Source organism: Chanodichthys erythropterus, chromosome 14 (genome assembly GCF_024489055.1).
Source record: "Chanodichthys erythropterus isolate Z2021 chromosome 14, ASM2448905v1, whole genome shotgun sequence".
NCBI classification, from domain to species: Eukaryota; Metazoa; Chordata; class Actinopteri; order Cypriniformes; family Xenocyprididae; genus Chanodichthys; species Chanodichthys erythropterus.
The window spans coordinates 36,375,349-36,392,252 of record NC_090234.1 but is presented as its reverse complement, the minus strand read 5'-3'; the positions used below and the strand labels follow the sequence as shown (position 1 = coordinate 36,392,252).

The window sequence follows — 16,904 nt, the reverse complement described above, 5'->3', positions numbered from 1 at the left end:
ATTGATTGATTGATTGATTGATTGATTGATTGATTGATTGATTGATTGATTGATTGATTGATTGATTGATTGATTCTTCATTTCGATGGATTCATTCATTAATTTTTCCGATTGACTGATTCATCCATTCATTCGATTGATTTGTTTTCATTCATTCAATTAATTTTATTGATTCGATCATTCATTCATTCAATTCGATCGATTGATCAGTTGAATGAATTAACAAATCAATTGAATAAATGAATCGAGTGGATCAATCAAACAATCAATCAATCGATTCAATTGATTGATTCATTAATTTGATCCATTGATTGATTGATTGATTGATTGATTGATTGATTGATTGATTGATTGATTGATTGATTGATTGATTGATTGATTGATTGATTGACTGACTGACTGATCCATTTATTGATATACTGTCTTGATATGGTTTGCTCGTGGCTGGTAACACAGAGCACAGGGGAGTCCTAGCCCTGCATTCATATTTATTTCCAACATGCTTTTGACTTGAAGTCACACTTGTTTAAATAAATCATGAGTGCTTTGGTGAGAGAGATGAGGTGGTCAGGGGTACCAGACTGAAAAGTTTGAATTACTGAACTGAAAAACACAGTCTACAGCAGGGGTTCTTAACTCTGGCCCTCAAGATCAACTTCCCTGCAGAGTTTAGCTCCAACCTTGATCACACTTGCCTGCCTATAGCTTTCTAGTAATCCTGAAGACCTTTATAAGCTTGTTCAGGTGTGTTTGATTAGGGTTACAGCAAAAAATCTGCAGGGAAGTGGACCTCGAGGGTCAGAGCTGAGAACCCCTGGTCTACAGGATAAAAGCTCATTACTGAAATCACTTAAGAATATATATCACTGCATTCTGGCACAAAGAGGTAGAGCTCAAGTCAGGATATGAATACATTTATTTTAGACTGCTTTCATTTGCTTGTGTTGGGCTTTTGCTTTTGGTTGCTTTCCCATCTTCATTTTTGTTTTTATGGACAGCATATCTCATAGAACGAATGAACAAATCAAGACTCATGCTCTAAGAATGAATGCCTCTCTGGGTTTGGGTAAATACTTAATGAGAGAAATGGCTCATTCATTAAAACCATGTTGACTAATACAGGGACTAGTTTCAAACATATTCTTCGCTGGTCCTCAGATTAGCATCTCATCTGCTGAGCTGTCTATATACTCAGCCAAAGGCAATAAGTTTCCTAATGAGCCAATGCACTGTAAAGCAAACATTAATATTAGCCAACAGACAATAAATTGCTTTTTTAATGTTTATGGGCACAACTCCAGAAATCTATTTGTTCTTTGCTGTAGAGTGCCAGACAAATTAAAATAACTTACATCTTTTCAGAAAAAAATAAAATAAAATAAAATACAAGGGACAAAACATGCATTTTAAAAAATCGGTTTATAAACTAATCAGATTCATTCATGACTAATCATTAATTACAAATTAATCTGTAATAAAATATTATGTCTACATGTTCAGGATATCTTGTATTTTATAGAACAACAGCAGATAAATATATTAATCAGAAAACAACTGCATGCCATGTGCATTTATGAAACAAATTATGTTATTTTATAAATGTATGTTTTCCGCAGATTAACACAACACTCGCTTGCTAAAGCAAATGTGCATCATTGCCATCAAAAACTGATTATTTTTAGGGTTTCTTGCTTGCTAAACAATGCAAATACCCAGCGCCCTCAGAGAAAAACAGATTTTGTATTCCACACAGCACACAATCACAATTACATTTTTATCAATGTTGCCTTAAGAGAAGCTTTAATTTGGGAGGGGTGGGGGGGGGTCTTCTGAGCAAAAAGCGGGTAAAAAAGACAAATAGAACAGAAAATAAAAAATATTGTTAATTTTCCAATGCTCAATGATTCTATTGCTATGCAAGGAACGATATGTGAAACCCTTGAAAGCACTAAAGATAGCACTAAATTCAAATGCAGTATTCCACAAACAGTGACCAAGGCCTTGCATTCCAGTTAAACTTTCAACAATGAGAAAGACCTGGTGTTACAAGTCTTTTATTTCCAACAAAATTGAATTCAGTCCCTCCAAACACCACCGCTCTTGATCTCCTATGCTCAAAGCAGCCATGTTAAAAATGACTGTAATAAGATTTTTGGGTGGTAAATTAAAGTGACTCCAATAGCAGCAGAACCCATTATTTGTGTAATGGAACATTTGCAGCAAGAGACTCAGAGCATGATATCACAGAGAAGCTTATTTTCTTGTGAACAGCGTTGAGTCAAGCAAACACAACAAAGCTTTGCTCAAACACCACCCTAATCACTGGCATACTCACACATCCCCATATTGTGAAGGTACAACAACCGTGGATGCCCAACACAAAATGCCTTGACTGCCCTCTACTGGCTAACAGAGCGAGATAGGTGTAAAAGAGGCTTCTGTTACTGTTTTATCCATTCTTATTTCAAACATTTACTCTAAAACTCTTTACTAAAACTTACATTAGGCTAAAGATTATTCATAATAATTGTATTATATCAATAAATTATGGAAGACTTCTTGTTTAGCCTATTTCAGATAGTAACAGCAAAATTAACAAAAGATAATACAATGTTAAAAAAAAAAAAGTAAATAAATATGTCCACCATCTTCCACAGTACCAATTACTCAAATCATAGTCAAGACAAATTTAAGGTAGGTTATGGGCCTATACTAAACTAACCCTGGTATTAAAGGGTTAGTTCACCCAAAAATGAAAATTCTGTCATTTATTACTCACCCTCATGTCGTTCCACACCTGTAAGACCTTCGTTCATCTTCGGAATACAATTGAGATATTTTTGTTGAAATCCGATGGCTGTGAGGCCTCCATAGCCAGCAGTGACATTTCCTCTCTTAAGATCCATAAAGGTACTAAAAACATATTTAAATCAGTTCATGTGAGTACAGTGGTTCAATATTAATATTATAAATCGCCGAGAATATTTTTGGTGCACCAAAAAAAACAAAACAAAATAATGACATATATAATGATGGCATATTTTAAAACACTGCTTCATGAGCATAACGAATCAGTGTGTCGAATCAGCTATTCGGAGCGCCAAAGTCACGTGATTTCAGCAGTTTGGCGATTTGACACGCGATCCGAATCATGATTCGACACACTGATTCATTTATGCTCCGATGCTTCATGAAGCAGTGTTTTGAAATCGGCCATCACTATATATAAGTCGTTATTTTGTTTTTTGTTGCACCAAAAATATTCTCGTCGCTTTATAATATTAATATTGAACCACTGTGCTCACATGAACTGATTTAAATATGTTTTTAGTACCTTTATGGATACTGAGAGGAAATGTTACTGCTGGGTATCCAGGCCTCACTGAGCCATCGGATTTAATCAAAAATATCTTATTTTGTGTTCCAAAGATCAACGAAGGTCTTACATGTGTAGAACGACATGAGGGTGAGTAATAAATGACAGAATTTTCATTTTTGGGTGAACTAACCCTTTAACTGTATTAAAAAGATAATAATTATAATGCACATACACGCATAATATGCACTGCAAAAGCAACACCATTTCAGTGTAAATATCAGCAGACGCGATGCCATGGCAGCTGTAATTAAAGTCTCAAACCACTTCAGGTCCTTTAGTGAATTAAAAGCTGGACTTACCTTGGCTCAGAGGCTAGGTTGCTTTGAAAACTGATGAAAAACTTTCCAGTTGTTGCTGATGGATGGACTTCCGGAACGATAATCCGTTTAATGGTCCACATGCAGAGTTTCAGAAACGATGAAGTCCAGTTTGCTGCATAAGCAACTACATCCATGTGACCCGTGACATTATTACACTCACGTGACGCATTTAAAGCGACTTGTTTGAGTTTGATGCGGGATCATCAGCTGACTCGACCATGGGGGATCAGTTTGTAAGAGAAGTCCTCGGTCTGTGTTTGCAAAGGCTTGCTATAGAAGAAGCTACTAACTCTGAGCTCGGTAAGATATTATCGGCCCTATTTAGATTCATTCTTAAAATTGTAATATTATATTATATCATATGTTTGACCTTGAACTCAAATTAAAAACATATTTACCTGTCCCATAGGTCCAATACGTCTGTAATCCAAAAAGCTTAATTCTGTTTGATTAATCTGTTCGCTAGTGCTTTTTCCCCCTCTGTTTTTAAAACCCCAAATGTCCATGTTACTACCGTTCAAAAGTTTGAAATCAGATTTTTTTTCCCTCTTATGCTCACCAAGGCTGCATTTTTTTTCTTGGTTTACTTTTCTTTTTATTCCTGTGATGGCAAAGATTAATTTTCTGCAGCCATTACTCCAGTCTTCAGTGTCATGTGATACTTCAGAAATGGTAGTATTGATATACTCACTGTAAAAGGGTATTTTTGCTGAGGCTAAATTAATCTCCCATTTGACCCAAAACAGAAACATTACTGTCTCGGATAGCAATCACAACTCTGGAAAATGCATGCCCACTCTATATAATAATAAAAGAGATGATTGAACTTCAATAATATGTCTGCTGGGTTTTCATTGTGTCAGAGGAACATATTAAAACCGTCCATCCATTTTCCAAACCGTTTGTCACTTGTCGCAGGGATGCTGGAGCCTATTCCAGCATCTCGGGCCATAGGAAAACCCCATGAATGGATGGCCAGTCCATTGCAGCAGGGCTATATTAAAATCATTTGGAGGTAAAAAAAAAAAAAAAAAAAATACTAATAATTATGAAATTACTGTTATTTTCACATGGAGGTCAAAAAGAAGGGAAGTCAAGTCAATTATAGTGTAACGAGGGATAATTTAGACATCTGAAAAATGTAAGGTGTATTGTTTGTACAGCGCTTTTGGAAGCCGGGGATTTATTTAACATTTTGGAAGCAAAAGGGAAAGTGGTTCTTTGTTAAAAGCATTTATTTTACCACCATTTAACCATTTAGTAACTCCTTCATATCTTTGTTCTAGAATTAAAAGAAACTACTGCTTTTAGAATATGCGTGTTTTTCTTGATAGTCCTTCTTTGATCTGAATATATATTGTCATATTGAATTCTCACCAGTTGTCTCTTATCTACAAGAATTTATTGAGGTGGTGAGGAACTTTGAAGCTGCCCGGAAGAAATGGCTGCATGCAGAGCTGGAGCTGAAAAAACAAAAGGAGCTCCTAGTGAAGTCTGACGTATCTCGAGCTGCTCTGGAGGTCAAACTCAAACATGCTCGAAACCAGCTAGATGTGGAGATCAAGAAGCGCTACAAAGCTGAGGCAGACTATCAGTGCCTGGTTAGTTAAGAAATTACATAGCCATTCATTTCATTATATGTCGTTACGTTACCTTGCGTTACGTATGGACTTGGTTGAGGGCTGTAAGTGCTTAGTACAGGGCCCATAATGTTCATGTGAATGTGGACAGTCATGTGTTAATGAAAGTTCATAAAACAGAAGTGCTCTTTGATTTATTGACCATCCATGTGAGAGTTTATTAATGATACTTATGCTGTCTTTATCGCATCTTAATTCATTTGACAGGAGCGGCAGATGCAGTTGATATGTGACGTACTGGTGCATGACAGCAAGTCAAGTGCCTGTCTCAATGATGAGCAGAGGTCAATGCTGACCAGCTTCAGTCACAAAGGAGCCAGTGTCCCACAACACAGAGGAAGAAGGTACCTCAACTTCATTTAGTTCTCAGTTCACTGGTGTTTTCCCCCTTTCGCAATGCTGTTTTCCATCATGTGTCTTTATATCAGGTTATCAGTGATCGACGAGTCCTCCTTCCTGTCGCACTCTGACATTAGTTATGACAGAACGGATGATGATTTGGTGAAGTATCACATTTAGTATCATTTTTATTTATGATGTAGAATTATTGTCAGAAACGAGCAAAGTGAATATGCATAAAAATCACTGAAAAGTTCAAAACAATTGTTTCTAAAAATTATTTCACTGGTATGATTTCTAGGACCTGGACAGCACAGCGTTTGTTAAGCCTCTCAAGTCAAGAGCTCGTGAGAGAAGAGTAAGTGCTGCCAGTTTTCCTAATAATTGCTGCCTTTTTTTTTTGAAAGATATTTTGTGTGTACGTATGTATATGTGTAATTTATTCTTGTAATGGCAAAGCTGAATTTTCAGCATCATAACTCCAGTCTTCAGTGTCAAATGATCCTTCAGAAATCATTCTAATATGCTGATTTGGTGTACAAGCAACTTTTCTTATTATCAATATTGAAAACACTGAATTTTTGTGGAAACTATGATGCATGTTTTTCAGGGTTCTTTGATGAATAGCTTTTATTTGAAATGGATATCTTTTTTTAACAATGTAAGATATTACTGCTTTCCTCCTAAAGTCCTCCTGGGACGTTCGTATTTATGAATTGGGAAGTTGTAATTACAACATTAGGTGCGTTCAAGTTACTTTGGTCGGAGCAAGATAGCGATGTACCTTTTCTACAAAAATTCAGCAAGATTTCTGAACTCTACAGTACTTCTACAAAATGATGAATAATGTGCAGCAGTGTGTTTTTGCTTTTTTATATGAATATGAAATATTTAAGCTTCTGCACTAATTCTGGCTTACTATTTGAATAAGTAAATTTGCATCATTATATAGATATTTGATATTCCCAATTTCTCTTTCAGATTTCTCAAGTTATAAAAGTGATCTCATTATGTGTGCTAGACTAGTATACATAATTTGCATACTTATGCACCATTCTGTGCCTTTTTATAGTATAAATAGTAGTGCGTTCACACAAGTAGTGTGTTCACAGTGAAAAATTCCAAAAAGAAAGCACTCAATTAACCAAAAAAACAAAGAGTGGAATGTTGAACACAAATTTCGAATTTTGAATGACAAAATAACCTTATAAAATTCATACAATACATGGTTTAGTACATAGCGTATAAGTGCATAGTGTATGGTGCATCATTTGGGACTAATGACTAATTTTGTGCAAGTCGTAATGTATCTCACTTTATCACTGCTTGTTTTTAGCGTTCATCAATGGGCCCAAGTGTTGGTCCTCCGATTTCAAAACGAGGGAGAATCAACGGGCGTTCAGGGGATCTACTGGGGACTAGACCACCGGATAAGGTTGGTATAGAAGTTTATTAGGGCTAATATGTAACCCCCCCCCCCCCCCCCATCTCATTTATTCTGAACAAATAAATGCAGACAAGTGTTTGTATAAAAAATTAATAATAATAAAATCGAGCAAAAAAAAAAAAAAAAACGTTAAACAGAAATGATCTGCATGTTGAATATTTGATGCCGCCATGCATCGTTTGTAACTTTTGAGTTGAGGCACTTTGAGTCATCCTGTTAATTTCACAGTCAGTTAAGTTTTTAAAATCTTCAGTAATCCTAAATTGCCATTTACTGTTTAATGAAAAAGCTCCTCCTGGCTTAGATATCAGTTGGGATTGTAGCACACAGTTAGCAAAATGTGAGGAATATCTTGTGAAATGTACAGCCTACTTCATTTTTCTTTTTCCTTCTATCAGTAAGGGGATCATATCCCCTCTTTAGGTTAGTCTGGTGTCACTTCTCATCAGCTCGTTCGTTCATCAGTCCCTCATCTGACTGCTTGCCATCAGATTGGCCACGCCCACCACCACACTGCTCTGATGAGAACAGCAGTGGACCATGTCCTGCCTGTCTCCCTCCATGGGACACATATCACTCCCACTCAGCTGGCACTGATCACTAAAGAGAAGCAAAGCAATTTGGCACTTTGAGAAACTACATTTGTCCTCGTTGCCAGGAACGTGGACACAAGCTAGATAACCAATTGTTATGCTACTCTAAGGGTCTTACATTCCAGCAGAAGGAATGATTGGCTTCAAATGGATTTTTTGTGTGTGTGTGTGTGTGTGTGTGTTTGTCTGTATGTGCTAAGGAAATCGAGACGACTGTTGTGAAGGCGTCTGTCACTACCCCAGAGAATGGAGGTCAGATTCACATGGTAATAGACATAACCCAGGAGACTCCAGAACATCCATCCAGAGCTCTCAGAAATGAACATTTTCCGTCTGTTGATGGTAAATAAGCCTCAGAGGCGCCACTTTCATTGACACGTTCTAACCTTCCCAAACTAACCAGAGTTGTGCATGCAGAACAAACGTCTGTGTGGGCACATAGTGAAGTCACGGAGGCTGAAACGCTGGTTGAAATGGAGGTGATCGCCCCTGAGCCAGCTGTCCCTCAGGACTTCACGCCCACCGTCGATAAGACTTTGCAGCATGTATTCCAACAAAAAACAGTAGGAGGCCATTCAGTAGTACTTCTCAACATGTTGCAAGGCTTTTACACCTGGTATTAACATCTGTTTCATGAGTCATGTATCAAACATTTATTAGATGTTTTTTTTTTCTAATAGTTTCTATGAATTTACTAGATATTTAAAGGTAGGATAGGTTATTTTCGGAGAGAGGCTATCAATAGCTAGCTAGCTTTGAAAGCATTAGAGCGTCTCCAAAGCCACACCTCCTCCAAAAGACATGAACACGTACAGCAGGGAGCAAACAAAAGCGCCACAAGAGACGCTGTTAAACTACCTTCTGTCTCAAAGCACATAACTTTACAATAATAATGAACGTAAACAACTTTAAAGAGCACTGACCAGTACCACTTGACTGCTGCAGATTCATTTCAGCGTTGATAGCGTTCATTTGCCATTGAAAGACATAAATTAGAGTCACAAACCACTCCATCTCTTACAGATTATAGTAGTTATGGTGTGAAAGCAGCATAAGCTCATTTTTGTTCAGAAGTAAACGTAAAACATGGCTGCTGTTTTGGTTGTGGTGCTTGTGACTGGAGTTTGTCACATGAAATGCGCTGATGTCGTATGATGTCTGTGCGAATAGGGTGCATGAGGGTATGTAAAACATACGTTGACAGGCAGGTAAGCCATCCTATTGTATCCCTTGGACTGAGGGATCTGATTGGACAAACATTTTATGTTCCTACGACTTCCAAAGACGATATAAATACATTTAGACCACTTAACTTATTGCTTGCTTTCGGTATGTGAAGAAACTTTCAACCAGCATAACAAAAAATATTTTTTAAGTAAATCACCTTTAAGATTACATTGGTCAGAAGACAGAAAGATGTCGAATTTGCAATCACTCCCTCAGCCGGTGTATTAGAAACACTCACGCAGCAGCATTTACTAGTTTTCTGTAATTTAATTCCAAAGTAATATAACGCAAAGTATGGTCATATAAATGTACATTTAAAAAAATAAGAAGAAAATATATTTTTAAAAAAAAGTAGCTAGATTTACGATGTTAATAACTGGAAATGTGTCATCACACTCTGAAAAAGTCCAGATAAAATAGTTAGATTACATTACATTATATTATAACTTTTAAATTTTATACAATTACATTATATTATGTCTCTCATTTCATCACCGTTCACTTGTTGGTCCTCCTATGCTACAATATAATATAAACCATGTCAAAATATATTGTATTTTAATATATGAACATCAACATTTTTAATAAACATGATTTTATTATATAAAATAAAATAATTTATAATATAATTGTATTACTATACAGTGTTCATCATGCTATTATTCCAGTGCAATATAAGAAATGTCTGCCAAAGGCACTGTTTCTGGTTCACAATTGTTTAAAGGTGCCCTAGAACGTTCTTTCACAAGATATAATATAAGTCTAAGGTGTCCCCTGAATGTGTCTGAAGTTTCAGCTCAAAATACCCCATAGATTTTATTTTTTTTATTTATTTTTTTTTAACCGCTTAGAGGACCTTTAACAATGCCCCATAAGCAATGTAATGCGTTTTTAGGCCAAAAAATTTTTTGTCACATACAGCAAACATCTCACTATCCGCTAGCTGCCTGTCCCCTGAACACACTGTAAAAAAAAAAAAAAACGCGGTCTCTGTAGTCACCACAAGCTCCAAAAACGGCAATAAAAGCAAACTGGTGTATCCTGGACCACAAATCAGGCTGTGGCCCCTTTAAATCCTTGTGCTCCCTGACCCCCGAGCTCTCAACTATAAAACATGGCATAAACAAAGTTCACACAGCTAATATAACCCTCAAATGGATCTTTACAACATGTTCGTCTTTATTCTGCATGCTTCGGATCATGTGAGTATAGTATTTATTTGGATGTTTACATTTGATTCTGAATGAGTTTGATAGTGCTCCATGGCTAAAGCTAACATTACACACTTTTGGAGAGATTTATAAAGAATGAAGTTGTTCATGAATTATACAGACTGCAAGTGTTTAAAAATGAAAATAGCGACGGCTCTTGTCTCCGTGAATACAGTAATAAACTATGGTAACTTTAACCACATTTAAAAGTACATTAAAGGGTTAGTTCACCCAAAAATGAAAATTATGTCATTAATGACTCACCCTCATGTCGTTCCAAACCCGTAAGACCTCCGTTCATCTTCGGAACACACATTGTTTGTATTTTGGTATTGCTATATTTTTTTTAAATGGTGCATAAGTGTGCATGTCGCGGATGTCCTAATCGCCAAAAACAACCACGGCGACGTGCATTACCAAGGCCGACAGATGAAAGGATTCAATGGAATCAACTCAATGGAATCTATTCAATGGAATCAATTCAATGGAAAGGATTCCGGAAGAGAAGACAATGCTGAATAAAGTCGTGGTTTTGGTTATTTTTGGACCAAAATGTATTTTCGATGCTTTAACAAATTCTAACTAACCCACTGATGTCACATGGACTACTTTGATGATGTTTTTATTACCTCTCTGGACATTGACAGTATACCGTACATACATTTTAATTGGAGGGACAGAAAGCTCTCAGACTAAATCTAAAATATCTTAAACTGTGTTCCGAAGATGAACGGAGGTCTTACGGGTTTGGAACAACATGAGGGTGAGTCATTAATGACATCATTTTCATTTTTGGGTGAACTAACCCTTTAACAACATGCTAACAAAACATTTAGAAAGACAATTTACAAATATCACTAAAAATATCATGTTATCATGAATCATGTCAGTTATTATCGCTCCATCTGCCATTTTTCGCTATTGTTCTTGCTTGTTTACCTAGTCTGTTGATTCAGCTGTGCACATCTAGACATTAATACTGGCTTGTCTAATGCCTTGAACATGAGCTGGCATATGCAAATATTGGGGGCGTACATATTAATGATCCCGACTGTTATGTAACAGTCGGTGTTATGTTGAGATTCGCCTGTTCTTCGGAGGTCTTTTAAACAAATGAGATTTACATAAGGAGGAGGAAACAATGGAGTTTGAAACTCACTGTATGTCATTTCCATGTACTGAACTCTTGTTATTCAACTATGCCAAGATAAATTAAATTTTTGATTCTAGGGCACCTTTAAAATAAGTGGCTGGGGTTATTTTTTTAGCAAGACCCCTAATAACACTAGTCTGACCTTAACAGTCTGTACAGCACATCTTATTGTGTTTTTTAATGAAAATGCCAGAGTGTAATACAGGCTTTAATTGTAAGGGTCATAGGGTGGAAAATGGTGGAGAAAAAAACTATAAATTGAACTTAAAATAAAATAAACATAATTATAACAAGTAAGAAATACCAGGTGTAAACGGGGTCTGTGTTTGATGGCACGGTGCATGTTCCAGTCGACCACTGAGTCAGCATTTTATATTTTGTGATTAGGTGATTCGTCCCGAGACATGTGTACCATGTGGGAAGAGGATTCGCTTTGGGAAGATGGCCATAAAATGCAGAGACTGTCGAGTGGTGAGCCATCCTGAGTGTAAGCAACTATGTCTGGAGAAGTGCAGCCCTAATGCTCATGGTTCAGCTCAGCCCAAAGAGGTATTCACCTTTCATACTGTAGTAGTGTACATACACATCTTTATGTAAAGATGGCATGTTAAAAAGTTCTGTTTGTTTCCCCTTTTTAGGAGACATTAGAAAGCTTTGCCCCCTCCACACGTCCACGGATTCCCTCTTTGATTGTTCAGTGTGTTCATGAAATTGAGAGAAGAGGACTTGAAGAGGTGTTTTTACTAAATAATACACCAACACAGGGATGGTTTCTCAAGCTGAAAGTATAATTACAGAGCTCAAAACACAGCTCTGTATAATTAAGCTTAATTTGGATTTAAGAAACAAATCTTTTCTATCATATTGCAGTATATTACAACATCCAGTTACAGTGTATACAGTTGACAAATTAAATTTCTCTATATCTCACTTCTATTTTATGGTTGACTGGGGTATGTAGAAGGGCATTTACAGAGTGCCGGGAGGAGAGCGAATGGTGAAGGAACTGAGGGAGAAATACGTGTGTGGGAAAGGCCCGCTGATGCTCCACAAAGTAGAAGAGGTTCATGCTGTCTGTGGACTCCTCAAAGACTTCCTGAGGAAACTCAAAGAGCCTCTCATAACATTTAAGCTGCACAGAACATTTATGGAAGCTTCTGGTAGGTTTTCTGAGATGGTCCTCATTGCAGAACACGAGATCCAGGGGGCGATCTAGATCCAACTCCTCCCACTTTTCTCCGCCCCCTGGATCTCATGTTTTTCTGCAGTGAGGGGCTACTGGGTTTTCTTAATAATATTATGGAGAAGATTTGATTTCAATTTTAAATATATACTACTGTTCAAAAGTTTGGGGTTGGTAAAGTTTTTTTTGTTTTGTTTTGTTTTGTTTTTGAAAGGTCTGTTATGCTCATCAAGGTTGCATTTATTTGATCAAAAATACAGTAAAAACACTAATACTGTGAAGTATTAATACAATATCGGTATCTTAAATTTTAATTTATTCCTGTGATGGCAAAGCTGAATTTTCAGCATCATTACTCCAGTCTTCAGCGTCACATGATCCTTTAGAAATCATTCTATGATGATGATTTGCTGCTCAAGAAACATTTCTTCATCTTCTTCCTCCTCTTCCTCTTCCCATTCCACGTGTCTAACCAGTTGTGCCATTGGTAGGTGAAATCAGTATTGTAGTACTTGAATCCAAGTCCAAGATTCATTTGGACTCTTGCCTTAACCTACTTGGATCTCAACCCAAACTCAAATGAACAGATCTCAACTGGGTGAAACACTGGGTGAAACTTTTTCAGTGCAGAAAAAAACTGACATTTGTGGAACAGAGTCATTGAGTTGGAAACCCAACTTGTCCTGACATTTAATAGTTTCAATTTGACTTTCAAAATTTGAAAATCTTTGAGCAGTCTGACTAGATTATACAAAATGGTTGCAATTTTGCAGAGGGTGGATTCTATAACAAGCGTCTGGCTCTTGTGTACGCCGGAGGCATGAGGACGTATGCTACCCTCGTTCATTTAGGGCGGATGGTTATTTCCCATTACTTGTGATATAGTTGACAAGTCCCTGATGACTTGGAAACAATCAATGTCGAACGTTATCTCCCAAACCAGCGCTTGTCTTTTTCAGCGTTTTAATTTCAGTCGCTGCTGCTGAATGGAGGGTAAGTGGCAGATTTAGGAGCAGTCAGGGTGCTTCCGCTATTATTATGGAGTTTTTTTCTCCCCCTAGCCCTCATAGATTCAGGATGACTCCAGGGTAAAGTACCTCCCTTTTAAATTATAAATTGGATTGGATGTCATGGGGAGAGTCATATTGTCTAATTTCCTTGGCCAGGAATGGCTGTAGCATGTAAATGAGAAAGTCCTTCATAATGCATCGCTGCTACAGGTGTTTATGTTCCTGCTCCATGAAAGCTGATATCCTTAAAGTCAGAAAAGTTGATCAAGTGATTAATTCACCTATAATATCTGATGTATTGCTTTTGCAATGGAGCGTAATTGAATCTGATACTGTGGCCGGCTCGACAAAACATTTTTTTCACTCACAGAGATGGCTGATGAAGACAAGAGCATAGAAACATTAATAAAGAATATCAAAGAGCTGCCGCAGCCTAACAGAGACACCCTGGCCTTCCTAATCCTGCATTTGCAGAGGTAAAATGTTCTAATTTAGGCAACTCTGCCTTCATATACTTGTTTTTTTTAAGTGTGCTTGCTTGTTTTGCATCTGCATTCATGGTGTTTCTCAGGGTAATGCAGAGTCCGTTGTGTCAAATGGATCAGAATAACTTGTCCAGAGTGTTTGGCCCCACTATCATTGGTCATGGGATGCTAGAACCTTCTCCCATGACCATTATGAGAGACACAAACACACAACCCAAAGTGAGTTGCTAGAAAATCAGGATGTGATCAATTCCTTTTGTATTGACCTTATATTTTAAGAAATAAACATATTCTAACTTCTTTGCAACAGGTTGTGGCTCGGTTACTGTCTTTTCCTTCAGATTTCTGGGAAGGCTTTCTAGCTGAGGAGAAGAATCCGCTTGTCCCTCCTGTGGTCGATTCCAACGTCAGCAATGTCTGTCCAAGCACTAGCAGAGGTACATGCATCAGTATCCACCATGTTTTGAGTTAAACGTCGGCCGGTTAAAATTAAACTGCTCACTTATTGCATATTTAATGGCATTTAAAGGGATAGTTTACTAAAAAACAATTAAATTATCCCATGATTTACTCATCTTCAAGCCATCCAAGGTGTATGTGACTTTCTTCTTTCAGATGAATACAAACTGAGATATATTTAAAATGGCAGTGAATGTGGGGGCCTGATTTTGAAGCCAAAAAAAAGTGTTTCCATCCATTGTAAAAGTACTCCACACGGCTCTGAGGGGTTAATAAAGGCCTTCTGAAGCAAAGCAATGTTTTTTTGTTTTGTTTTTTTGTACAAAAAATATCCATATTTAAAAACATTAACTATAATAACTATAGCTTCCAGCATACGGCCGTAAGCATCAATTTGCGGCGGAAGAGTAACCCCTAAAAAAAGCATGAGTTTGTTGCACAGCCTTAAGCCGCGCTCACACTAGACTTTGAACGTGCAAAATTTCTTTGGATGCTGTAACGGTCGTGATATGACGTCACGGTCTACAGCGTCCTTTTTACGAACATGAATTCAACATATAACTTAAAGTAATACATTCAAAATGTAAAAATAGAGAACCTACTTGACTTTACTGCAAAAAGATCATTCTTTTAATACAGCCAAGAGGTCATGCCGTGACGAATCGATATTCTCACTGGTTGCACGCCTTCACGTAATCAAAGTCGCAGGTCAGAGTTCACCAAACTTGAACTTTGGAATGCAGCGAAATGCGTAATTTTTTTTGCACAAGCTTGTGTTTCTGGTCTGACGCTCCCTCCGGAGCCATGTGGTGTACTTTTATGATGGATGGATGCACTTTTTTTGGCTTCAAAATCAATCGTTATATAGCTTGGAAGAGCCAAGATATTTTTAAAGGTGCTCTAGAACTTTTTTAAAATGTGTAATATAAGTCTAAGGTGTCCCCTGAATGTGTCTGAAGTTTCAGCTCAAAATACCCCATAGATTTTTTGTAATTCATTTTTTTTAACTGCCTATTTTGGGGCATAATTAGAAATGAGCCGATTCAGGGTGTGTGGCCCTTTAAATCTCATGCTCCACGCCCACGGAGCTCGCGCTTGCCTTAAACAACATAAAAAAAGTTCAAACAACTAATATAACCCTTAAAATGGATCTTTACAAAGCGTTCGTCATGCAGCATGTCTAATCGCGTAAGTACAGTGTTTATTTTGATGTTTACATTTGATTCTGAATGAATTTGAGGCTGTGCTCTGTGGCTAACGGCTAATGCTACACTGTTGGAGAGATTTATAAAGAATGAAGTTGTGTTTATGAATTATACAGACTGCAAGTGTTTAATAATGAAAATAGCGACGGCTCTTGTCTCCGTGAATACAGTAAGAAACGATGGTAACTTTAACCACATTTAACAGTACATTAGCAACATGCAAATGAAACATTTAGAAAGACAGTTTACAAATATCACTAAAAATATCATGTTATCATGAATCATGTCAGTTATTATTGCTCCATCTGCCATTTTTCACTGTTGTTCTTGCTTGCTTACCTAGTCTGATGATTCGGCTGTGCACAGATCCAGACAGTCTGCCCTTGTCTAATGCCTTTCATGTTGGGAACATGGGCTGGCATATGCAAATATTGGGGGCGTACATATTAATGATCCCGACTGTTACGTAACAGTTGGTGTTATGTTGAGATCCGCATGTTTTCCGGAGGTCTTTTAAACAAATGATATTTATATAAAGGAGGAAACAATGGAGTTTGAGACTCACTGTATGTCATTTCCATGTACTGAACTCTTGTTATTTAACTATGCCAAGGTAAATTCAATTTTTAAATCTAAGGCACCTTTAAATATATCTCTGTTTGTATTCATCTGAAAGAAGAAAGTCATATACACTTTGGATGGCTTGAGGGTGAGTAAATCGTGGTAATTTTCATTTTTGGGTGAAAGGTCCCTTTAAATTATGATCTAACATTTTTACTTTTTACCTTGAATCATTAATTTTGTTCCTGAATGTGTCTTTCAGATAAGATATTCAAACCTCTGACCTCTCCTGAGTTGAGCAAATATTCTAAAACTACATCTAGCGGCTCAATTAAGGGTCGGATCAAGCACTTTGGTGGCACTTTCAATAACCCGTAAGCTACTATTCCTCATGCAACTCTTAATAGTCTTGAGCTTAGTATTGCATGATTTCATAACCATTCTCTCCTTTCTAGAAGCAAACCAAGAAATGAACCAGGAAAAAGGAAGTTCTTTACATCCCCCAAATGATTTATGTGTGTGTATAAATGTGTATTTTGTGTGCCAGGTAGTTTCACAAGGACACTTTGCTTTGGTGGCTTGAACTGTTTTTTCCTACCACTCGAAATGAAAAACTTTAGCACTTTATATCCTACCTTGGAAAATAACTTTTCTTATGAATGTAAGTCTGTCCAGAAAGAAAAAATCTTGGA

At 37.1% G+C, this 16,904-nt stretch overlaps 1 protein-coding gene across 1 annotated transcript; it reads left to right on the top strand.

Annotated features, from left to right (window-relative positions):
- Window positions 1-3,902: 3,902 nt before the first annotated feature.
- Window positions 3,903-16,752, top strand: si:ch1073-416j23.1 (rac GTPase-activating protein 1). The gene is made up of 16 exons (XM_067410170.1): window positions 3,903-3,999; window positions 5,098-5,300; window positions 5,547-5,683; window positions 5,768-5,840; window positions 5,980-6,036; window positions 7,015-7,113; window positions 7,919-8,060; window positions 8,136-8,281; window positions 11,697-11,858; window positions 11,948-12,043; window positions 12,271-12,469; window positions 13,873-13,978; window positions 14,074-14,206; window positions 14,298-14,424; window positions 16,475-16,586; window positions 16,668-16,752. Exons 1-16 carry the CDS (start codon window positions 3,918-3,920, stop codon window positions 16,720-16,722), a joined length of 1,929 nt encoding a protein of 642 aa, XP_067266271.1. The 5' UTR covers window positions 3,903-3,917; the 3' UTR covers window positions 16,723-16,752.
- The last annotated feature ends 152 nt before the right edge of the window (window positions 16,753-16,904 follow it).